This window comes from Apostichopus japonicus, chromosome 3 (genome assembly GCF_037975245.1).
Source record: "Apostichopus japonicus isolate 1M-3 chromosome 3, ASM3797524v1, whole genome shotgun sequence".
NCBI lineage: Eukaryota > Metazoa > Echinodermata > Holothuroidea > Aspidochirotida > Stichopodidae > Apostichopus > Apostichopus japonicus.
In genome coordinates, this window is record NC_092563.1 from 30,269,470 (window position 1) to 30,294,774 (window position 25,305).

The 25,305-nt window shown below is 35.5% G+C and overlaps 2 protein-coding genes across 10 annotated transcripts in view; one reads left to right on the forward strand and one right to left on the reverse strand.

The window, feature by feature from the left end:
- The window catches only part of LOC139965827 (uncharacterized), a 67,154-nt gene that overhangs the window by 36,527 nt on the left and 5,322 nt on the right, over positions 1 to 25,305 (forward strand). For 5 of the 6 annotated variants that reach the window (XM_071968584.1, XM_071968585.1, XM_071968587.1 and 2 more), the window contains 3 exons: positions 9,909 to 9,998; positions 14,673 to 14,768; positions 15,140 to 15,244. In XM_071968584.1, the coding sequence (XP_071824685.1) occupies positions 9,909 to 9,998; positions 14,673 to 14,768; positions 15,140 to 15,244 (291 nt within the window). The remainder of the gene's footprint in view (positions 1 to 9,908; positions 9,999 to 14,672; positions 14,769 to 15,139; positions 15,245 to 25,305) is intronic. The other variant, XM_071968586.1, reaches the window with a different exon arrangement.
- Positions 3 to 25,290, reverse strand: LOC139965831 (allatostatin-A receptor-like). 4 transcript variants are annotated; one of them, XM_071968596.1, is made up of 3 exons: positions 20,893 to 24,138; positions 18,969 to 20,228; positions 3 to 2,783 (listed from the first exon to the last, which is right to left on the reverse strand). In XM_071968596.1, the coding sequence occupies exon 3, from the start codon at positions 2,092 to 2,094 to the stop codon at positions 991 to 993; it is 1,104 nt and encodes a 367-aa protein (XP_071824697.1). In that variant the 5' UTR covers positions 2,095 to 2,783; positions 18,969 to 20,228; positions 20,893 to 24,138; the 3' UTR covers positions 3 to 990. The 4 variants fall into 4 exon arrangements, with proteins under 4 accessions (XP_071824697.1, XP_071824696.1, XP_071824698.1 ...); XM_071968595.1 differs by lacking the exons at positions 18,969 to 20,228; positions 20,893 to 24,138 and adding an exon at positions 24,171 to 25,290; XM_071968597.1 differs by having other exon boundaries at positions 19,138 to 24,138.

The following is a 25,305-nucleotide window of genomic DNA, read 5'->3' on the forward strand; positions in this document are numbered from 1 at the left end:
GTATCATCTTTACATTATCTACATTTATCTACATACACCATACTTGACATATGTCTGTATTTGTATTCTAGCACAATTATCTCTACTTGCGGCATTTTTAAAATATATAGGCTTTTTTTATTTTAATATACTTAAGGCTGATGGGTCAATCCATGATCTTTCCTTGCGGGCCAGACAGCAACCCCTGCATCTTAAATCTCCTCTCACCTCCTCCAACTTGTATGACCACTGTCCAAAGTAATCAAATCTGTGGCAAACCTCATTGTCAGATCTGTCAACATTTAATCACAGGTATAGATGTATATATATGTACATATATATATTAATATGTTATTATTATATATATCTAGTTATTACACTGATGGCGATCTCATTTTGCATGAAATCAAACTTTCAATGTAATAGCTGATCCAAACAGAGAATAAACATAATTTCCATTAAGTTTGTTTGGCAAGCTTCCTATAATCTTGTGAAGGCTTTTTTCTCCCAATAAATTCACAGTGACTTTGATAATTTATCTCACATTTATAATTCTCATTTATTTTTGTCAACTTTTACATTTAAATATCAACAAGCATTTTTCCTTATGGAAAGATAGGCTATGTGCAATATGGATATCAATTCAGCATAATGAAGCTTTATTAAAAGTAAAAGAGGTTTATTACAACATTCAGTCATCATTTACATTCAATATCAAGAACAATGCCAATGAATCAACACAAGGAAGGATATCAAACAGAAAGGTATTCTCTTTTTCATGATTCAAATTGAAAAAAAGAAATAAGAATGAGCAAATATAGATAGGACACTATAGTTTTACATAAAATGTTAAGTATTTCTTGTAGTGCTAGAAAAGAGACCAAAGATTTATGGAGTTTTTTCTCCATGTTTATCAAAGACACAGTCTTTCAGGTAAACTGAAAGACTCCTAGTGTAGTAACACATGATTTAAGAATTTAGCTGCAATTATCTCTATTTCGGGAAAGTCCCTTACGACAGATTTGCTTCGGGTGACACAGAACTTTCACTTTTGTCTGTCTTGATCTGCATCATCGTGGAAACGGTATAAACACTTTGCTGATGCGAGGAACGAACAGAACGAAAGTTAGCATTGGTGAACGGCTTGAAGCAGCAAACAGACCTGAACATAGCCTGACGGTACTGATGACTCCCCATGTTATATATGATCGGGTTAACCGTAGAGTTTAATATCATACACAACGCCATGTAAGACGCCCAGTGCCAGGCTCCTTCGATGAAGTCAAATTGGTCATGTCCTGGATTCTGCTGACTGTTCGCTGTGAATGCTTGAGCAAGTCGAGTGTCAAAATATTTCCGTAGTCCATTTAGGGCAAAGTAGATGAATGTGTTAGCAAAGAGGACAATAATGACCTGTCTTCGGTTCCTTTTACTTTTCTTGTTGTGTTCTTTGCTGGTGCTCACCGTGTCCCTGGCTGATTTGTACATTGCATAAATCACACAGGAGTACAGTATGGCACTAATGAGAAACGGTATGAGAGAAGGACCAACCAGCAAAACAAGTAAAAAGACAGCGAGGGCCTGGCTGTCCCCAAAATAAAACATATAAGCATATCCCCCTGTGAAGAGGATAGACACAACTACCACCAGAAACACAGATTTAACCAAAAAGGAACCCTTTCGTAAGTTTGTGAACGGGTAGCAAATTGCTCGAAATCTCTCGTATGCAATGACTATGAGCACACCCTCCGAGAAATGTTCACAAAGAGAGTAAAACCAGACAGGCCCCACAACGAGTGGTTTTGCAAAGGCTTTCTTCCATGAGATGCCAGCGTTGAAGAAAGGGTAAAGGATGTAAACCAGTTCATTGGTTAAGATGAAGATGTCAATGATGGAGAGGACACAGAGGAGACGGTTCATAACGCTCCTCCTCAGCGTGAGACTCTTAAAGATGGTGAGGAGGAAAAGACCATTGGTACAGTAACCAACACCAATCAGGCCCAGCCATAGTGATATGTGCAGGATCTGTCTAGCATCTTTGGGGTGGTCAACAATGGTCAGGTACATGCACAAACGGTGCGGGTACTGAATCGTTTCAAAGATGGTGCCGTTCATGATGTGATCCCTCGCATCACCATAAAACAATACCTTTTTATTTTGGTTAAGTTTTTTAATTCTTTGAAGTGTCACACGAATCAATGGCAAGTCTCTGTATCAATTTCAGGACAAAAATAAAATGTTAGGGCTTTTGTGAATCACAAGCATACAAGAGATCCTTCAACTAAGCAATAAAACCATAAACAAAACAAGAAATAAACAATAAAATAAACAATAAAACAAATAAATAAATATATAAATAAGTAAGTCAATAAAATTGTTGATAAATTGTCTAATATTTTACTTAGATTGGACTCATCAACATATTTTCACATATTTTATACAGCTCTGCTTTTGTCAGTTGTCAACAAACTGATTTCCAATCCTAAACAATGTTTATTTTGAGAGTCAGCATCTATTCTGGTCAGTGTAATGTCCTCTTTATAGTCCCTCTGAGAGGCAGTAGTTATTTTAATTTCTTCCCACAAGTTATTCCACAAAATTCAATCAGACACTGGAAGTGTTTTGTTGAGAACCATCTCAAGTAGGTGTAGATTGTCCGATGCATCAAGGTTCCTTTACATCTTCTGGCCTCTGGACTTGATTTTATTGGAGGGGGGGGGGGGTGTCTTGAATAGTTTAATCGTTCTTCAAATTATTGTAAAGTACCAATGCTTGATGTGCTGTGAGTTTGACTCTGATGATATCTGAAAGGAAGAAACAAAAAGAAGGATAAAAGAGATGTGAGGTGAATATGAAATGAAACCAGTCACACTTTGTAGAATGTTTGCTATTCATTGTCTTGATCTTGTGAAAAGAACTAGAACTATGCATCAAGCCTATTGAGCATTAATTGTTAATAGACCAAGGAGTGTTCTGAAAGTTGCAGGAGGGTTCATGCAGTAGAAGAGGACCTAGCATCATGGATCTGGGCCAACCAACTAGACGGGTGGAATATTTTGTTTTCTAAATAACAGATATTTCAGCTTAAACTTTCCCTCTACGAGTATTGTGCTGTCATATAGAGAATTGAGTGCAAAATGCAACTTTAAAGCAATTTGTTTCATTTGCTACTGAAACTTCCTTCCTATCCTCCCCTCCTCCCCTCACCCTTACCCCCCCCCCCCCTCTGTGGCCCTCTCTCCACCTTATAATCTTGTATTCAAACTTGGACAGGTCTTTACATAATCAGGCACAAGGGTAATTGTTACTTGGAGACAATCAGACTCCATGATTGAAAGATAAGCAGAGCAGATGCGATTTGTCAATCGTTCTGTGTAATTTATCTGTTAGTTTGACCTGCATTTCTTGTTTCTTACTGAACATACAAACTCTGATCTATGTTTGGTTGTCTGTATACTGCCGATTTGGTCTACATGATCTTGAAAGAGACTTGATATCCAGTCAGGTGTGATAAGTAAACACAACAGTCCCCTCTCTCCATCCTTGATATTATTACCAGATTCTTTCGGATTCTTGAAGTTTTAAATTGAATGAAACTGGAGATGCAGACTTAGAAAATTGGATTTTTCAGGTATTGATTATGAAAAGTGTTATCGTGGTGGAAATAATTTATGTTTTAACTGTATGCCAAAGCTAGGCTGTCCTTTAGCTATTTGAAGTAGAGTGAATCCCTACAAGTATATTCTTCAAGATGTGATCTTGGTTGGATAATTATCAGTTGCAGGTCGTCAGTATTGGCAGCCCCTAAATTTAGCATACTTAAAACTTGCTAAAAGTTGCCAAAACTACCTCGTGGAATGTTTTAATTTAGTTTATGCACAGACGTAGCAGAACAGACGTAGCAGAACCTTGAATTATAGACTATTCAATATCTCAATGAAGATGGCAGTCAAATGCCTTTGAAGTTTTTGGGAGCAGCACTGATGACCAGAAGCAAGTATGTAATATTATAGCACAATTATATGGGGTTTGTACATAGCCTTGTTGAAATACGTTTCATACAGAAATATGTATAAAATAGGTTAAATAGTAAAATGTGCATCATGCACAATTATGTTTGGAAGGACTCGAAGCCATGGTTAAATATCATGTACCATGCACAATTATATATATGCTAGTTAACTATGCATCATGCAAAAATATGTATGGACATTAGCCATTGTTCAAAGCCATGTATCATAAACAACATGTATGGACATTAGCCATTGTTCAAAGCCATGTATCATACACATTTATATATGAACATTACACCATATTTAACTATGCATCATGTAAAATTATGTATGGACATCAGCCATGGTTCAAAGCAGTGGCGTAGGAAGGTACTTTTGAGTGGGGGGGCTGAAGACTGATGGCCGGCCTGGGGGAGGGGTCTAAGGGGAGGGGGTGTCCCCCTCCCCTTTGGAATTTTTTTGCATTTCCAGGTGGCCTCAGATGCAATTTGGTGCAATATAGCACACTTCAACCGACCCACTCCATTTTGTATATAATTTTGCATTTTCACCTGGCCTTAGATGCAATTTGGTGCTCCAAATGAGAATTTTTTCTCATTTGGAAATGAAAAAGGGGTTTTTTAACTTGCGAAGCGGGGGGGCGGAATGATACTTCCGCCCCTCCATGTTTTTCACTGGGGGGGCTGGCGCCCCCCCAGCCCCCCCGGTTCTTACGCCCTTGGTTCAAAGCCATGTATCATACACAATTATATATGAAATATTACAGCATAGTTAACTGCATAATGTAAAATTATGTATGGACATAAGCCATGGTTCAAAGCCATGTATCATACCCAATTATATATGAACATTACAGCATAGTTAACTATGCATCTTGAAAAAATATGTACGGACATAAGCCATGGTTCAAAGCCATGTATCATGCACAATTATATATGAAATATTACAGCATAGTTAACTATATAATGCATCATGTAAAATTATGTATGGACATTAGCCATAGTTCAAAGCCATGTATCATACACAATTATATATCAAACATTACAGCATAGTTAACTATGCATCATGAAAAAATATGTATGGACATAAGCCATGGTTCAAAGCCATGTATCATGCACAATTATATATGAAATATTACAGCATAGTTAACTATATAATGCATCATGTAAAATTATGTATGGACATTAGCCATGGTTCAAAGCCATGTATCATACACAATTATATATCAAACATTACAGCATAGTTAACTATGCATCATGAAAAAATATATATGGACATAAGCCATGGTTCAAAGCCATGTATCATGCACAATTATATATGAAATATTACAGCATAGTTAACTATATAATGCTTCATGTAAAATTATGTATGGACATTAGCCATGGTTCAAAGCCATGTATCATACACCATTATATTTGAAACATTACAGCATAGTTAACTATGCATCATGTAATATTATGTATGGACATAAGCCATGTATCATACACAACATGTATGGTATTTAGTGGTGATATGTCATGCAGAAGTAAAGCTTTCGTTAAATTTGTATGATATTAATTCATGCATTATGATGTATCATGTAGAAGGTTTTGATTTGTTACTGCTTTATTTCAATTGATTTATATATCACAGCAGTGATGCAGTACACCTACCATGGTGAGAATACAATAGTATATTAATAATGTAATATTAGAAAACATAGCATGTGTAAGAGATATCCAGAAAGCATAACTTAGTCACTGAGGGAACCAGAGAGGAAGCTACAAAAAAGATGATATGTTCTGGCTACCTAAAGAAACCTAAAGAAGAAAACAAGGATGGGAGGGGGAGGGGGGGGGGATCAGCAACTAAGATTCATCCAAGGTTTCCTTTCTCTGATATTGAATGCTACTACAGTAAGCAATTGATTTCTTGTACTCAATATGTTGGATCCACACACCACGTAAAAGAAAAATCATACAAGCTTGACTTTTGAGCTTGACTCATATTTTCTTATTTTTTTTAAAGAATATTACCTCTGTTGACTTCACATGACATTTGTTCTCCACCAAACAAGAAAAGCAATATTGATTTTGGTACTCAATAAGTCCGATCCAGATCCCAAGCATGAAGTTTTGCCCACTATGCACATTTCAAGTCACATTAACATACATACACACACACTCACAAAAACAGACTTGCCATTACCATCCCATAGGTTTCTGTAGCCTTCAGTAAGGAATCAACAAAAACCACTTAAAATTAGCTATAACAGCTGTAATAAGCAATGACTTTTTACAAATCCCAACATGAAATATACCAATTTACCATTAGAACAGAATTATCAATGTCCTTTTAATTCCTTTTTAGACCTTTAAACTTTTGATTTGTTTTAATCAAACTTACACAAGTCTCCTGTTTGTTTGGTTCATGGAAGGTCTTAACATAAGATGCAGAGAAAAATTGAACATTATTTTAATGCCCAAACCCTCGAAAACATAATCAAAATGGAAAGTCATATTCTGTGACAATTTGTGGCCTTGAACAATTCCATTAGGTTTTTTCTTCTTTTTTTTTCCTTCTCATATATATCTAGCACCAAAAAAAAACCCAAGGTTGTGATTCCATCCTCCTTGACATAAAGGAAGTAAAGAATCGCTAAACCTCTCTGAAAGAGAAAAAACTGACCAAACGAAGTCTTATATTGTGCTTAAAATCTCACATAGAATCAATCAACCTTCTTGGCACTTAAAGGCAATTTTAACTCTGCATACTTACAAGAAGAAGGAAGAAAGAAAAGGATATTGATAAAAGAAAATATAAGAAAGTAATAACAGCAAAATGGAAATGACTAACAGAACTGAATCGAAATTATTGACTGTATTGATTCCATTATATCCATTTTATCCAAAACAAACAAAAGTGACCATTTCTGCATAATTTTCATATTGACATCTGTCAAGAATTCTTACCACAAAATTTGGGAAGTCGTTAGTCTCCATGAAGCAGTAGCATTCAAAGAGGAACCAAATGTCTAAGTCCCTTAAACAGGTTAGATTTGTAATGACATGAGGCCTATGTAAATCATTTCTACTTTTCATTCACACTATCACACAGACCTGACAGAGGTTTCAGGTTTGAGGGACCAAGAAATCCCAATCCTCATCCCCCACGCCCTCCCCCCCCATCTGGGTGTCAGCGTACCTGTGTAATGTCACACACCCAGTGAATTGTTTGTCTGTGTTGAAAACACATCACACATCCAATGAAATCCATGAATTTTCAGGATTGATATCTTCCAGGTTCAACATAGAATTTCTTTTAAGTATAGCAGTTTCAAATTGTTCATATGTCCAATTTTCTCTGATATGTAAGCCACTTTGGTTGGCTTGGCTATGGGGTTTATAAGTCCTTTAGAACTATTTTTCTTAACCTTGGATAGCATCTCTCGTAAGTGATGACTTAAAGTTTCTTTAAGCTATTCTTTACAGCTTTTTGAGAGGCTTGTGATAAGTTTTCTTTTTTATTCTATTCAAACTTAGCAAAACCAAAATCTATAAAGAATGCAGTTGATTAGCTTGACTACTCAGATTTATTAATTTTAAGTAATGAAAGTCTTGAAAAAATTGGCTTTTTGCATTTGATTATTAGTAAAAGTGTCTGGTAAACTAACAGTGTTAAGAATTTGTTAAAATACTTTATTTCAAGTCCATTTATTGAGATACATAAGATATCCAGGGCGAGTGTGATTAGTGCAATCTACTGCAATCACTTATTGATTAGTATCTGGTGGTTCGTGTAATAGACTGCAATCAAGTATTGATTAGTATCTGGTAAGTTTGGTAATATTGGCAAAATTAAACAAGAAAATGTAAATGGTTGCTTTTAGCCAAAAAAAATCTGTAAAAGAAGTAGATTTAGTTCAAATTTTGAACTTGATTCTGACTAACTTTGATTGGTAGTTTCCTTACAAAAACGAAAGGTCTCACAGGCTCTGTAAAGCATTAATTTTATAGGTGGGTCAGGTAAAGATTACTTTACAATACCAAGCAGCCTTCTAGAGGAGAAAACAAACAGTTTTTATCTTTACAGTTTTTCCTAACTTGTGGATTTCACTGTATAATAAAGAGCAATTAAGGAACCTAAAAACTGACAGTGTGACTAAAATACCCTCTAACTTCCAACACAAAACCACCTGTTATCCATCTCACCTCAAACCGCCTCCCTCCCATTCTCCTCCCCACTTCACAAGCATTGATATATATATCCCTCCCTTCCTCCACCCACTTACTTACCCACTCAAAACATCATCTTTCCTTCAGTAATTCCAGTCTTCTCCCACAAACAGCATACACGTAATAATTTTTAAATAAGGAAATATTTGAGTTTCCCTGCAGGTGTTTTTTGTCGTTGTTTTGTTTTGTTGTCATATCAATAAAACATTTGATTGTACCTCACATGAACTTCCATTTCATACAAGATAGCTTACAAGATAGATAGTTACAATTTACAGAGAAAGAGCTGCTTGTCTTAATAATAATAATAAATTTATAAGGCACTGGAAGAGCAATGATTAATTGAAAGCACTTTACAAAAACAGTTACAATTACACAAATACACTAATACACTAATATATATTAAGAAAAAGCCTGAATATTAAATTCTTTTATTTGGACTTAGAGCTTACTACAGAAGTTGAGTTTCTAATAGACAGAGGGCGAGAGTTCCAATGAACAGGACTGAATTTGCAGAGAGAGCGATCGCGGTGGGACTAATGACTAATTAAAGATTAATTGTTACAATTTGATTGATTACATGTTACATGGGGATGCAAGAGCTCCTTGATATAAGGAGAGTATGTAGCAAGGGAACAGTAAATATTAAAAAGTGCCTTACAATAACTCTCTGCTCTATGGGTAACAAGTGTAGTAATAGTAAATAGTATGGGACATGTTTAAATGTTTAGACATCCTGGTAATTAGTCTAGCAGCTGAATACACTGTAGCTAAAAGTGTCTTTGGTATCCCAAGCAAGTAATTACTATAGTCAATGTTGCTTGTAATGAATGCATGATGAGGATGGATTTTACCTATGTTACGCCGGTGAAAATATACAGACTTGCACTTAGTTGACAAAGTGCTCCATAGAATGGGTCGGTTCAAACAGATTCTTCGCAGCGAAAGGTAATGTCTTTTAATCTCCCATATTTATTGGAGATATAATTGCGGAAACCTTTGTATATATTTTGAATGCAGCACCAGTAAAAGTGATGATGGTTTTGTCATTGTTTAATATTGTTTACCATCCATTTCCTTATATCTCGTAGGGCATGGCACTCTCAACACAAGTGAAACATTCTCTGTGTCGGAATGGTTATAACTATGTATCAATTCCGTATCGTCGGCATATATACTTATACCATTTGTACCATTTATACCATTGTCGTAATTATTTCACCTAAATCGTATGTATACATATTAAAGAGGGTCTGTCCTAGGACTGATGCTTGGGGCAGGCCATAACTCAGTGGGTATGAGACAGACTCATCACCTATAATGAGAACCTTTTGAGTGTGACCAGATATGTAGTGTTGAAACCATCTCACTGCAACGTCTGATATGTTGTATGACCTGTGTAAACTTTTGGATAAGAAGGCCGTGATCAGTATTGCCAAAAGCTGCCGATATGTAAAAAAAAAAGAAAAAAAAAGAACAAGTTTATTATCATGAAAGGCAGACAGGATGTCAGACAGAATTAGAGCAGCTCAGTCCTATGATATGTTTTATGTCAAAACTGAAAAAAACTCAGAGATTTGCTCTTTTAGATAGTCTTGAGGTGGTCAATTAACAGCCTTCTTAATGACTTTTGCAATGAATGGCAGATTTTAGATGGGTCTATAATTCTTCCAGCAATCTGAGACCGCATTGTCATTTTCAGACTGCATGCTGATGCCACAGCTTCTTTTAAAGCAGAAGGGAATACCACTGGGCAAAGAAAGGTTAACAATGGATAGGAAGAATGTTGCAAGTATGTCAATACATTTCTTAAGTTACAGTAATACTGCTTCCACTCAAAGACTTAAGAAACTAGGAATAAATGAAAGCACAGCAAAGGTGCAATGCTCTAGCAACTATCATTTACAGAGGTGCCTGACTTGAATGATGTTATGTAGAATACATATTCTGCAATTGGTAAGAGTCAGGGATTAAAATATTGCATTTTTTTCACAGCATTAACTAGAATTTTCTTCCACATACAGAATTGTTAAAACAATTGATATAAAAGTGTTATTATTTAACCATTAGTTTCAAGTGAAAATAACCACAGCGTTGTCTCAGTTTCCTTAATTAAAAATCTAAGTCAGTGTGCCAAACAATGTATTGCAAAATGCAATGATCAATTTATGATGTTCTTCGAATCGATTAATAATAAGCAACCTATTTTAAATAAGGTGTATACAGTAGGCTAAGGTGAGAGTGATGGGGGTGTGAATGTGGGTCCTAACCTCTGTTCCATTCCATATAAATGTGTATATCACACATCGGCAACATAATCTTGTAAGGTTGTTTGATATTAAAGAGATAACAAGGAACCACTAATACTGTTGGCTTTCTTTGGTGAGATGTCACAATTTAAAGAAAGGGCAGGTGAGGAGTATCCTTCCTGCAATATTAACTTTGCCGCCACATAAAAAACTTTGTTAAGAGACAAATTTTCTGACACCTGAAAAAACGAAAACAATTGTGGCCAAAATAGAGAACAGCATTTGACTAGTCCATTCTTTTTGAAAATAATTTCAATGTTTATATCCTGTTGACAGCCATAAATAATAAACAAGATCACATATAGCCACTGTTCAACTTTGTTTTGGCAATACAGTACAGACTGTTTTGACTGATGGCCATGTTCATAAAATTGCTTTTAGACATGCTACCTTGTAAACTCCCTTAAACCACAAATGGGCCACTTCATGTCTAACACTTGAATATGTTTCTCTTTGAAAAAGTAATAAAAAATTCATCATGTTTCTCTTTGAAAAAGTAATAAAAAATTCATATAACAGTTTATGTCAAACTAAGTGTACATGGAATATTGGAAAACTGAAAACTAAAAAAAAAATCCTTTGTGCTTTACTTCGCAGTTTTTCTTTTACTTTTCAATATGTCTCTACAATCAATATCAGGTTTTAAATGTACAAAGCTAATATATTCATGTACCTTTAATTGTCAAGTCAGGTTCATGCAAGTTTTGCAATATTGGTCTATTTTATTACAATTTTTATGATTGAAATTTTGGGCAGAAAATGGCTCATATATTTGAAATAGATGTATACTAAGCAGGAATTGTGGAGAGATCGATAAATCGTAATATTCAACGAGAAATTGTGGATCCTTAACGGCGACTACTTATGTGATTTTGACAGGTTTGCAATATCATAGAAGCTGGCTTGCATTGTTCTTTACCACTACAAACATAATTCGCCTGAGGACACTAGCTCGTAAATATGCTCATTTCTATGAATGTAATGATATATAGCAGCATTCAGGTTTTGAGTGAAACTTTTCAATCATGTATCAATCTCTTATTTTATATACCAGTGGCAATATATTGAATTCTGTCTAATTTTTTGTAACATTTTTAGCATTGGAATATGTCATTTTCTGTGTGGCACAGTTATTGTTGTGTATGCTTCTTAGCAAGATCTTAGTTAAAACCGTAACGTACTTTATAATCAATTACACCAGGGATAGATCTAGAAATTTGAAATGGAAGGGATGTGGCCCTACATGGTGTTGTTGTAAAATTGGTTAGGGTTCTTCCCACAGTCAAAGGGAAAAAAAGGGAAATTTTAGACATGTGTTCAGTATTGCATTCTGAGGCATACTTTAAGGTCTGAAACTGGATGTAAAATTAGGTCTGAACTACTTTTAATTTCTTGTGTGGGGTTGAAGAAGGGTCAGGATGAGGGGAGGGGGGGTGGATGTGTACAGCAGCCACATTTACGATTATATGCCATGAAATGATGGAGACTTTAAAAGTTTTGAAGTTTTCCTGTTGAAAGGTAAACAGACTTCCTTCAAATAGTAAAAGTCTGTTGTAACACTAAATCAAAGAATAATAGATATAATTGTAATTTGCACCCATGTATATATATGAAAGGATAAGTTAGTTGGTTTTATGAAGGCCAAGAACCCTTATCGGCTCCGCAGAAAGTGTGATTGATATTATGCAATATGTTAAACGTTTCCATCCTTGAGTTATTTCTATATAATTGCACATGATCAAACTTGATAGATGACTTAAAAGTTCACCATTCCCTCCCCGCCCCTCCCCTTCCCCCCCTTAAATGTGTTGTAAAATGTAATATTGGTCACTCAAGTTGAGACTTCAAGAGCCTCTCCATAAAGACACTTTATGATTGAATTTCAATGTCTGACAAGAAGTTGGAAGTTCAGACCCATCGGGTAGAAGTACATTGGAAAGATGTCATCATGGCAATTTTGCTAAAATTAATTTCTCAAATTTGGGATCATTACTGCTGATCTTCATTAGTAAGTAAGTAATTAAGTCAGTAAGTAAGTAGTAAGTAAGTAAATAAAAATTTATTGCTCCATAAAAGGTAATTACGATACTCGCACATATCAAAAGTACAAATATATATTAACCTATATTCATATTTACACTTAAGAGTTGAAAAAGTAAGAACAGATTTAATGGATAAAAAACAGTAAGCATACCCATTAAAAAGGCCAAACAATTAACGACTCAAGTTATTATTGTAAAGTATTATTGCACTGGGGATGAAGGAATTACGGTGCTGATTAGTCTTTAGTTGTGGGAGTCTCAGTTTGCCTGTACCTCTCTTAATTAACCTGTCTTGAAGGTGGTGATGGGAAGGATATACAGTTACTCCACACTGTATCAAGCTTGGATTGTAGAAGGCACTGGTACACAGTGTCAACAGCAGACTGAGAACCCCAACTATGATTTCAGCTTTCTTAATAATATTATCAATTCGGTCCCTTTCTGATTTACTGACATACCACTCAAGCAAATTAGACAATATATCCAGACTCCACAAATAGTAGAATTATAAAAACATCTTTAAAATTTCTGAACGCACATTGAATAATGACATTTTTTAAAGGCAATATAGCCTAGAATTCCACTTTTTGGCTATTACATCAATATGATTCCCCCAAGTCAATTGATCATTCAGCACCATTCCTAAATATTTGTATGGAGAAACACGTTCTACTTCAATACCTTTAATAATAACAGGCGATGGTAAAATATCATTACGTCTAAAATCAATACTAATTTATTTTGTCTTAGAGACATTTAATTGAAGAAAGTTAGAGTCACAGTAATCTACAAATGACTGAAGCTGGCGCATGTATTCCCTGTCATCATAACCACAGGTATGCCCTGTCATCATTACCACAGGTATGCCCTGTTATCAGTACCACAGGTATGCCCTGTCATCATTACCATGGATATGGCCAGCCATATGTAAGGAATGTAACCAATTTTAAAAGATCGATTATAAATGAGAGTGAATATATCGGCCAGTTCTATTGCACAATGTTTTTTATACCCGTGATGATAAATGATCTGGACCGACAGCTGTTGATGAGACTGTGTAACCTAGATAATTGATAACATACGTCATCCTTCGTATCACTAAATCGGAATCGGCAAGCAATACACGTAAATTGTCAAGATCTGATGAAAAATCATTATTGTCAAAACGGTTATAAATTTAATTCAATTCATTTGCATAATCAACTGTAGTGGCAGGTAATTGGCAAGAGTTATAGTTATTAGTGTACCCACTCATCAAACGCATACCCTCCCAAACACGCTGTTTTCCTGATAAGAGTTATATTTATTAGTGTACCCACTCATCAAACGCATACCCTCCCAAACACGCTGTTTTCCTGCGGTAGTGGTGAGTAATTGGCAAGAGTTATATTTATTAGTGTACCCACTCATCAAACGCATACCCTCACAAACACGCTGTTTTTCAGGAGATGAGCAGCCTTCTCTTCCTTGATCACCCGTTGAAGTTCAAACTGCACTTGTTTCAGTCCCTCCCAATCCCCTTTCCCAAAAAGTTCCTTTTTCTTGTTGATAATATTTTTGACCCTTTTTGAGATCCACGGTTTATTGTTGGGGTATTTTTTAATCTGCTTATGAGACCTTTCAATATTTGTTTGTTGCATGGTACCCTCACCTCCATATTATAAGATGGCTTTTGTTTTCACAGGTTTCGTAAAAGTTCTTAGAAGAAGTGTCACAGTATTTTAAATCAATGTTACAGGAACCAAATTGATTGATTATTTTGGCATTTGCAAATCATGCCAGATACAGTATATACCAAGATATTTCTTCTTATGATAGTCTTTGTTGTTTACTGGTAAATTACAAACAAATTTTGCTTGTATTAAGAAAAGTTAGAGAGAAATGGAGTAAGACTAATTGGCCTCATGATTCTTCAATCTATTTTAAAAACATATTGATCAGAAACAAAAGGTATATACAGATAAAACTGACCCCTCCACCCTGTTCTTTTCTAGAGCCAATCCTCAAGTGTTCATATATTAATCTTAAATTAATTTCTCGATTTATTATATCCCTTTTTTGGCTTTGATTTTCCCCATTAAATATCATGTGTTTTTCTTTATTGATTGATTCCAGCTAAATGTGTTCCAGAATGCAGGAATGGCGGATCTTGTTATGCAAGTAACACCTGTCTCTGCCCAGAAGGATTCTATGGCCCCCGTTGCCAAAATGGTATGTTCCTATTGATTACAACTTTAAATAAATATCATGAATTTTGAATTTCACATAAAATATTGATACTTTCACAAGGATGTTATATGCCTGACTAATTATGAAATTGAAATACATTTTCATTGTGCTGGTGCCCATGTTGACTTTGTCTTTACACTGTAACCGATGGGTTTAATTAACAATAAAAAATATGCAAATCATTAAAGAAGAAAACAAAAGAATGCTTATCGCAAATTGTTTGTGGTAATGACAACATCAAAATCTAGTTCCCCCTTTAAGTCATTCTTTAAAACAAGGAAGGATTTAAAACTAAATCAATACTATTTGTTACTTTGCATTGAGTTTCTACAATTTTTCATTTTTGCTTCCAGAGAGGTCATTGTGCTCACCAGGATACTGCAAAAATGATGGTGTTTGTGTAGGGGTGAATAAATGTAGATGTTCCGCCCAGTTCACAGGTCTAAGGTGTGCAAACAGTAAGTAATATTAGGTATTTCTCTCAAAAAAAGTAAAAAAAGAAAGAAATATGCAGCATAATTTTAAGTCTCTTAAACAAAGATTTAGATAGTATTTTTAGAGAATACCTATCACCCTAAACCTACACATAATAGCCTAATGACACATTACTAAAACAAAGAGGCATGTAAGCCTGGAATTTGTCTGAATCTTTTTTTGCTAAAGCTCCCTTAACATATCTAAATGTACCAAAATTGTTGAACTATTGTCCTACTTGTCTTTGCGGTGATTTACACATAATTTGTATTCAGAGATACATTGCCCTCTTGAATATGACATGTCTGAGTTTTCAATGACTGACGATTTAACATAGCGTTACTACTGAGCCCTCAAGACAAGTACCCTTTGAAAGAGCTTCTTGAAACAGGGCATTCAAACAACGGCAGTAGCGTAAAATCTACTTAAAGCACATAAGAACGGAAAACTGTGCAATACGAGTGATATCTTGAAAGGTGACAGGGCTAAATGAAGGCACCTTCTTGCGTTGGCACGGTTCTTTTGCAACCATTGCAAGTATTATGTGGGAATTAATACAGCTCTCATGGAGTCGCTGGCTATGTTGGATGTCAGCTTCGGAATAACTTATCCTCCCTCCGTAGATATCTACTGTGATACCCTCCTGAAATTATTATTATTTGTAAATTGATTATATATTTCATGCAACTCTTTAAGATGTCAACGGCCTGGTTTTTTTCTATTCTTTTTATTTTCAATCCCTAAACCTTAATTGCATCCAACGCTGTATATCAGGGACTTGTTTTTAAAGTTCTACAATTTTCTGTCAATTTGTGTGTAATGACACTTTTTAAATCAAGCTAATGAAAAGCAATTTATTGTGAATGTGGTAAAAACTAGATAGGAAAAAGAATGCCTAAAGCTATGTCCTTATTAGATTGATAATGAATGACTTACTTGTGGCCATTTCACTTAAATGTCAATAAAATGTCCATGGGCAGCCTGGTTTTTCAAAAAACAGAAATTGTTGGCAAAACTTCAACTTTTTTATCTTGCTGATATGAAATATAAAGGAAGGGGAATTCATTTCTGTGCAGTAGAGAGTAATAACTGCATTGAAAGAAGAATTGAGATCTCACTCTTTTTTTTGTGAACTTAAATAGAAATTTCATAATTGTTGTTTGTCAAGTTGAAATGTTTCTTTAAGATAAGATTGCATGTCAAGACTTGTTGACAATGTAACTGTGCAGTTGATTTTGACAACAGGTTCTGAGAACTCAACCTTAAAAATATCAATATGTGCAATTGTTAAAGTCAGTCAAACAGTCATAATCTTCCAGCACTTTGATATTCACTGAGCTTTTATGTCACCTGTGTCAATAATGTGATATTACAGAAAGGGTAAAGCCAATTTACTTGTAGTGACTTGAAGAGACCTCTGCAAATGGAATAACTGTGTATATACCATGTACAGACTAGCATAGATAGTAAAAGGCCTTCTTGAGGAGGACATCTTTAATTAATGAAACCAGAGCTGGCTATCATTAAATCATAGCATTTGACAATTCTACTCTCAGCTTTTAAAAATATATGCCAGCCAATACATGGGCTCTCAAAAGTGAATCAAATTAGTTGTATTCAAATTCCTGTTTATCCTGTGCATCGTCAACCTATGAGATAAACTCTGACGATTGAATAGTTAATGAAAGTTAGCATTTAGAATGAATCATCACTTTAAATCATATATATATATATATATATATATATATATATATATATATATATATATATATATATATATATATATATATAGATATATATATATATATACACAAGGAATAACAGAAAAACTGTTAAACAATATATATATATACAAGGAATAACGGAAACACTTTTATACAATATATATATATATATATTGTTATGTAACCCACTTATTCATCTACCCTATTTCGTAATATAAGTTACCATTCAAGTCTCCGAGTCTTCCGATTGTTACGATCCCAGATGCGCTCACGCATTCTACATAACTGGAACTCGCCAACAAAGTGTTTCTGCGGACTTCATGAATATTCATAACTTACTGGAACATTCCTTTACACTCCGGGGATAAAAGCCACAGACGACCGATTGAGCGCCCTCTCCGTTTTCTCCGTTCGTTCCGTTCAGAGATTGCCACACCTCTGATGGTTCCTTGGCATTGATTACTGTGCCCATTTTAAACACAGTATATATTTAACTCTATACTTTTGTCGGAACTCCGACCTACTCACTCTAATGGATTCGCGTCGCTCTATCTGAACTTTATCTACATCCAGCCGAACTACTTCTAAAGCAAACCTGGACACTATCCGCCTAGCACTATAAGGTAACTCAAGAAATAAGCAGAAACTCTCCCCCCCCCCGGTTCTCCAAGTCCAGAAAGACGTTAATTGAATTAAGAATCTATAGTTATGTATTATGTTCATATTTATACTTTGTTCTGCCATGTAAATAGCTTATTAAATGCTTTAAACATCCTCGTGTTCTCCTTTTTATGTCACATGATCTGTTCTCCACATTAAGTCTGAGAACGGTCACGTAACATAATTGGGGGCCTGTCCGGGAAGTCGAATTAGACGAACTTCCTTAATTCAGACATTCATTATGTCTTTCGATTTGAAAAAGTTTATCGATAAGCCATCTATTGATGAGCTAAATTCCCTTAAGAAATCTGACATTATTCAGATTGCGAAACATTATCAAGTTGACTTCAAAACGAGCATGAGAAAGGATGAAATTAAGAAGTTAGTAGCAGAACATTTGGTTGATGAAAATGAATTAGAGGAATCGGAACTTGGGGATTTGTCCTATGTGAGCTTCAATGAGGGTGCAAGCACGTTAGAGTTGAGAAAATTAGAGCTACAAGCCCAAAAAGAGATTAAATTGATGGAAATTGAAATGGAGAAAGAAATCAGATTGAAGGAATTAGATTTAAAATCATCGGCTGCAGACCCTGGCTCACCCATTTCCCTGGTTTCTGGTTTACACATTAGTATATATATATATATATATATATATATATAGGAATAACGGTAAAAAAGTTAAACAACTATGCTGCATTTAGAGAAAGGCTGGATCTCGAGTGAGATACAATAATTAAATTAAGTAAATGTTTGGAGGTAAAACAGCCTGGCTGTTTTACCTCCAAACATGTACTTTATGTTTATATGACATATATATACATGATACAGTGTACACCTGTGGATCAATAACTCTGACAGTATCTGGCATATAGTGTATATACCATATTTAACACCATGCAGTGTATATGGCCAAGTTGTTATAAAGTGAATGCAAAAGACACATACATACCAATCAGAGAATGGCTTATGAAACAGAGGATCTTAGTTTTAAATCTGTTATGCTTTACGATGAATAAACAGTTAAAAAATTTGAAAAATTTTTACTCAAAATTATAAAACAGAAATGAGCCCTGGTCAATTTGGAAAAAGAATGGACTTCCTTTTTTTATTTATTCCTTTATAAATTTTTATACTAATTTCGAAGTTGTTCATAATTTTCTATTTTTCATTTCCTTCAGTTTTATGAAAACGAAATTAATGTGATAGGAAACAACTAGTTTTGTTATTACATGCTCTAAACCAATATGAAAAAAAAAGCAATAACACTTTATTTTACTTTATACATATTTTACTTTTATTGCAAATTAAATGTCATTTTACTTACCATCTTGAATTTCTGTAAACATGGCCAGATCCATTAACACTTTAGTCCATCTTATATATCAAATATACCTCCGAATTAACAAAATTACAGAGAGTTTGTATTTTAAGTTATAGCCATGATGTACCATATCTGGTAGCCATAGAATAATAATAAGATGTCATATACACACCATAGGGTGATCTGCTTGAGTTTATCAGACACGGCCATGGGAGCGCATCGAGTCGATTATAAACTGAAGGTCTTAATTGCTTGGCTGAACTGAATTCGACTCCAACAATAGGCAGAGAAACACTTGGATTACAGAGAAAGGTCTGATTGTGAAAGACGGAGAATTGTTTATGGGCTTGCTGGTCGATGCCAACAGAGGTTTAATTCAATCTGCTTTGTATTCTCCAGTAATGAAGAAATAATGACTTTAAAGGATAATTGTTGTAGCAGGCAATCAACACTTTTTTTTACAATTTAAGCAGTTGGATGTATTTCCACTGTAATTGCTCCCATTGTCAAAGATAATTGAACAAAACACATGATAGATGGTTATATTAACAATGGCGATGATCTTTAAAATCTTGAAAGGGTCTGTTGCCTACCAAAACAAACAGCATCAACGCTTTAAATAAAAGTGCTGCCATGTTAATCAGAGTGTTACCTACTTTGCATACAACAAATGGGACTGAAGTGGGTGTTATCATTAATTGTTGATACAAACTTATGGGATTCAGATTGTGTCTCTCTTTGTTGAACAATAAAATGTCATAGTTTTTTTGGTTCCTTGCTTTAGCAAAAGGAACCTATGCAGTCAGGTTGGCGTGTGTGTGTGTGTATGTGTATGTGTGTGTGTGTGTGTGTGTGTCTGTGACACTTGCTTGGGTACGCTCTATCTCAATAAGGGAATGTTGGATTGAGGCGTAACTTGGACTATAGATCCGCCATATGGAGAAGGTGTGCCCTATTGTTTTTGGTGCCCACAAAGGTCACCAAAGGTCAGTTATGGTCCAAAAACCGAAAATATTAAAACTGCAATAACTCCCAGTGCCAATGTGTGACAAGATTGATATTTTGGGACAAGTTGTGAACTGGTTAGGGGAACATTTTCAAACTTAACGGTCATGTGATCCGAGGTCACCAAAGGTCAATTAATGATAAAAAACTAGTATTTTTGCGATAACTTGAGAACGAAATGTCCGTTAGGGATGGGAGTTGCTTCAATGTTATCCAATTGTCGACCCGCATCTGGGTGACCCTTGACCTCAATTTGACCTCTGGTGACCTTTACGTGTTTTGGGGGATTTTTACAGTTTCGATGCTATTTTCAGATGTCAAAGGTACCTTCTGATCATAAATGTCAATAGGTTGACCCAGTGTGACCTTTACGTGCGAAGTTATATGGGGTCAAAGTTTTTCGGTCGGAGTTAGGATGGTTTTACAGACTTTTTATTTTGTTTTTTGGAATTAGGAGATTAAACTACATCTGAAACCAAGGTCAAAAGGTCAAAGGTCACATTAAAAAAAATGTGCTTATTTTGGGAGGAAACGAGCAAAAAAGAAAATGTTTGGTTTTGATGCTAGATTTGGATATCAAAGGTACCTTCCGATCAAAAATGTCAATTGGTTGACACTCGTGTGACCTTCGTGTGCAAAGCTATACGAGGACAAAGTTAATTTTCAGACATTTAATGCAACCACTCCCAGTTCCAAGGTGTGACATGGTTGATATTTTTGGACAAGTTGCAAATGGTATAGGGGAATATTTTCAAACTTAACGGTCATGTGATCCGAGGTCACCAAAGGTCAATTAATGTCAAAAAACTAGTATTTTGGGGGTAGAAAATGGGCAAAGAAAAAAATGTGTGAATTTTTATAGTTTGATGCTCTAATTTAGGTCTCATCAATCAAAAATGTCAGTAAGTTGACCCAAGGTGACCTTTGTACGTTAAGTTATATGAGGTCAAAGTTAATTTTCAGACATTTAGTGTAATAACTCCCAGTGCCAAGGTGTTACACAGTTGATATTTTGAGACAAGTTGCAAATGGTATAGGGGAATATTTTCAAACTTAACGGTCATGTGATCCGAGGTCACCAAAGGTCAATTAATGATAAAAAACTAGTATTTATGCGATAACTTGAGAACAAATTGTCCGTTAGGGTTGGGAGTTGCTTCAATGTAATGCAATTGTCGACCCGCATCTGGGTGACCCTTGACCTCAATTTGACCTCTGGTGACCTTTTTAGTGTTTTGTGGATTTTTACAGTTTCGATGCTATTTTCAGATGTTAAAGGTACCTTCTGATCATAAATGTCAATGGGTTGACCCCCATTTGACCTTCGTGTGCAAAGTTATTTGAGGTCAAAGTTAATTTTCACACATTTAATGCAATAACTCCCAGTGCCAAGGTGTGACAAGGTTGATTTTTTTGGACAAGTTGCAAATGGTATAGGGGAATATTTTCAAACTTAACGGTCATGTGATCCAAGGTCACCAAAGGTCAGCTAATGTTAAAAAAGTAGTATTATGGGGGAGAAAATGGGCAAAGAAAAAATGTTTGAAATTTTTATAGTTTGATGACTGTATTCACGTCTCACTGATCAAAAATGTCAACATGTTGACCTCAGGGTGACCTTTGTGTTTTAAGTTACATACAAGTTCAAAGTTAATTTTTTGACATTTAATGCAATTAAATCTCAATGCCAAGGTGTGACATGGTTGATATTTTGGGAAAAGTTGTGAATGGGGTGGAACATTTTGAAACTTAAAGGTCATGTCATCTGAGGTCACCATTGTTATCATATCTGTTGACACGCTTGTAGGTCTCTTATATTTCTTACATTTTCGACGCCATATTTAGATCTCAAAAGTGCCTTTTGATAAAAAATCCGATCACATTCTGTGATCACAAAAGTGTTGGCTATAGTGTTGGTTACTTTATGGGAACATGTAGGACCACAATTACTTGGACTTTTTCAGCCCAATCTTGCTTGATAATATTATGTGTATTGTCATATACCCCAAGCAAGGAACCACAGTGCCCTTGGGCTCTTGTTTAACATTGCTGAAGTAGTACTTAGAAGAATCTGTTGAGAAGTGGATTTAACTGGTTTATTTGGTGGCAGCAATTTCCACTGGTAATGTAACTTTTCCATTCTGACTGAATCATAGTATCACATAACTGGAGACGTACATTTATCTATGTGTGCTGTTTGGTGACTTGAGAGGGTGGCAAACTACTTCATTCAGTGCAGGAAAGTTTGTGTCCCACAAACTGTATTTTATGATTTTTTACTGATTCTATGTTTGTGTTTTACTTTTGAATTTCATCATTTCTCTTCTGGTTTGGTGATGGATTTTAGTAACAGATAAATGTTTTTCTTTCCATTGCATTTCCTTTAAAGGGGCTGTATGGTATAGCACCAGATTGTAGCGTATCTTCAACTGCGCTACTTAAAAAGCAGCAAATTGTGTCACAAAAAAATAAAAGAATAATAGTTTGTATAACCAAATAGGTCTTATTTAATGATGGACATCATTTTGAGTAAAATTATCAAAACTAATTACAAAATATTATCATATTTACATGACATGGAGCATCTAGAGATATGTCTAAATGTCAATCTTAAGAAGGATTCTGTCCCAACAAGGAGAATTCTGACCCGCAAGGATGATTCTGTCCCCGCAATGAGGATTCAGAACCCACAAGCAGGATTCTGACCACACAAGGAGGATTTCGTCCCCGCAAGGAGGATTCTGTCCCTGCAAGGAGGATTCTATCCCCACAAGGATGATTCTGTCCCCGAAATGAGGATTCAGAACCCACAAGGAGGATTCCGTCCCCGCAATGAGGATTCTGTCCCTGCAAGGAGGATTCTGTCCCCACAAGGATGATTCTGTCCCCGCAATGAGGATTCAGAACCCACAAGCAGGATTCTGTCCCCACAATAAGGATTCAGAACCCGCAAGGAGGATTCCGTCCCCGCAATGAGGATTCAGAACCCACAAGGAGGATTCTAACCCCACAAGGAGGATTCTGTCCCCGCAAGGAGGATTCCGTCCCCGCAAGGAGGATTCTGTCCCCACAAGGAGAATTCTGACCCACAAGGAGGATTCTGTCCCCGCAACAAGGATTCAGAACCCACAAGGAGGATTCTGACCCCACAAGGAGGATTCCGTCCCCGCAAGGAGGATTCCGTCCCCGCAAGGAGGATTCTGTCCCCACAAGGAGAATTCTGACCCGCAAGGAGGATTCTGTCCCCACAATAAGGATTCAGAACCCACAAGGAGGATTCTGTCTCCACAAGGAGGATTCCGTCCCCGCAATGAGGGTTCAGAACCCACAAGGAGGATTCTGACCCCACAAGGAGGATTCTGTCCCCGCAAGTAGGATTCAGAACATGCAAGGACGATTCTGGCCCCGCAAGGGCTATCAAGATCCTCATCCTCCTTACCCCTCTTAAAGGAGGACAAGTCTTTTGAGGACTTTGGTAGACTTATCGAAAATTAACTTGCCTATATAGATCATCCTCTACATCATGTATTGACTTCCCTACAGGTGCAATAAGGCAAACTACAATTTACATATACAAGTTTAAGAATCAAACTTTTTAAACATTTCTTTATTTATAGAGCTTTTAATTAAAATGGAGTTTAAAGTCCTTTATTATAATCCTTTGTGGTATTTTAATATTCATAAATTCTTATATCTTTTATATTCTGTCTCTGTTCTAATCACTTTAATTAATAAATTATTTGTTTTTCATATGTACATAAAATTGATCCTATTCATAAATTTTATATAACTTATACTGGAAAAAGGAATTGAATGAAGTCCTAAGAGTCTTATAGTATCCACCTTACATGGATTGTGACCGTGTAAAATGGCCCAAGCAAACCTAGTAAAGAAGGTAAACAGAGGGATATGTTATAATCCCAAGCTGTATCAGTTGTGGCCAGGTTTAGCACTGATCAAGGAGCTACTGCAACACACACTTGACTGAACAATTATCTTCTCTAGCCTGCAAGTAACCAACAGATTCCCTTACCTGCCAAACTCAGTTATCTTCACAACATTATTCAATCAATAATGATGTACTTTGTAAACAAAACTTGTCCTTCATACATTATAGCTGTAAATACAGGCTTTGAAAAGGGGTCATAAAATATTAAAAAGGATAAAAATATGAAAAATTATGCAAATTTATATTCTTACCTGTGTAAACACTTCTTTCCTCTGCAACTCACAGCTCACTAAACTTTCAGAATCCAAATGGCTAAATTTTGTATCTTGAGTCTGAAGTTTGTTCATCAGTTCAATAGGAGTTGATTTGAATCAACATTTCCAATGAATATGATACTTTCGATAATCGCAGGTTGACGATTGACGGATCCAATTACTCCACCACAAAGCACATCCATTTCAGAGATATGGTCAATTCACAATCTATAGATGAAATTTCACATTTCAAGCATGTATTTTCTCGATCATTAAAAGACTGTGAAGTTTGACTCTGTTTGTCGTGTCTTGCTCGGTAGCTCTTCTGCAGAGAACGATGATTGTACCAAATCAATAATGGTCTGAATATTCTGTTACCTGTCTGTCTTGGTCTGGGACCTGTAGCTAAATATTACACTAGTAGCAAATCTTCAGAGCTCTTCTTTCTTTGAGTCAAGTTTTACGACTTGAATACTTATGAAATAATTTTGCTTGTAGGGAACTGAAATTAAATTTGCAAGTTGTGCTTTGCTCAAGTAATATGAAATCAGTTAATAGCTTGTTTGTGATTGGTGGAGATTAGACCAATGGCAGCAGAGAGCTCTGCTTTCGTAATTTGGAAAACGTTACTTTTATATGACATTGAAATACATCGTTTGCTAGTAAATGAAAACCACAGGACTGTAAAATTATGCATTTGGATTGATAAATATTTCTCAAGCCCCACCCTCCATTCTATTCTTTTTGTGTACATTCACCTGTAGCTGATTCAGCACGTTTAGACAGATTTTAAATGTTTAACCAAGCTGAATAATGTGGGTAGAATTAATGACTTGGTTAAAATTATAACAAGTTTGATTGTTTTCTTGTTTGTTTCAAATGAAACCTTAATTTCTCAGAGTGTGAAGATGAGATTGCATTTTGTCAGAGACAACATATCTAAACATAGGCTATGATACTGAGTTTACAGTGACCACATTCTATACATACTGGCACTGTGAAATGTATAGGATCTCGTCATTCTAATCTATTATCCTCCCTGAAACCAAAAGGTAGAAATATTTGGTGACCTGGCTGAAGAAAGCATTAGAGTAGCCCACCTTTCTCTGCCTGTAAACAGTTTATTCTAATT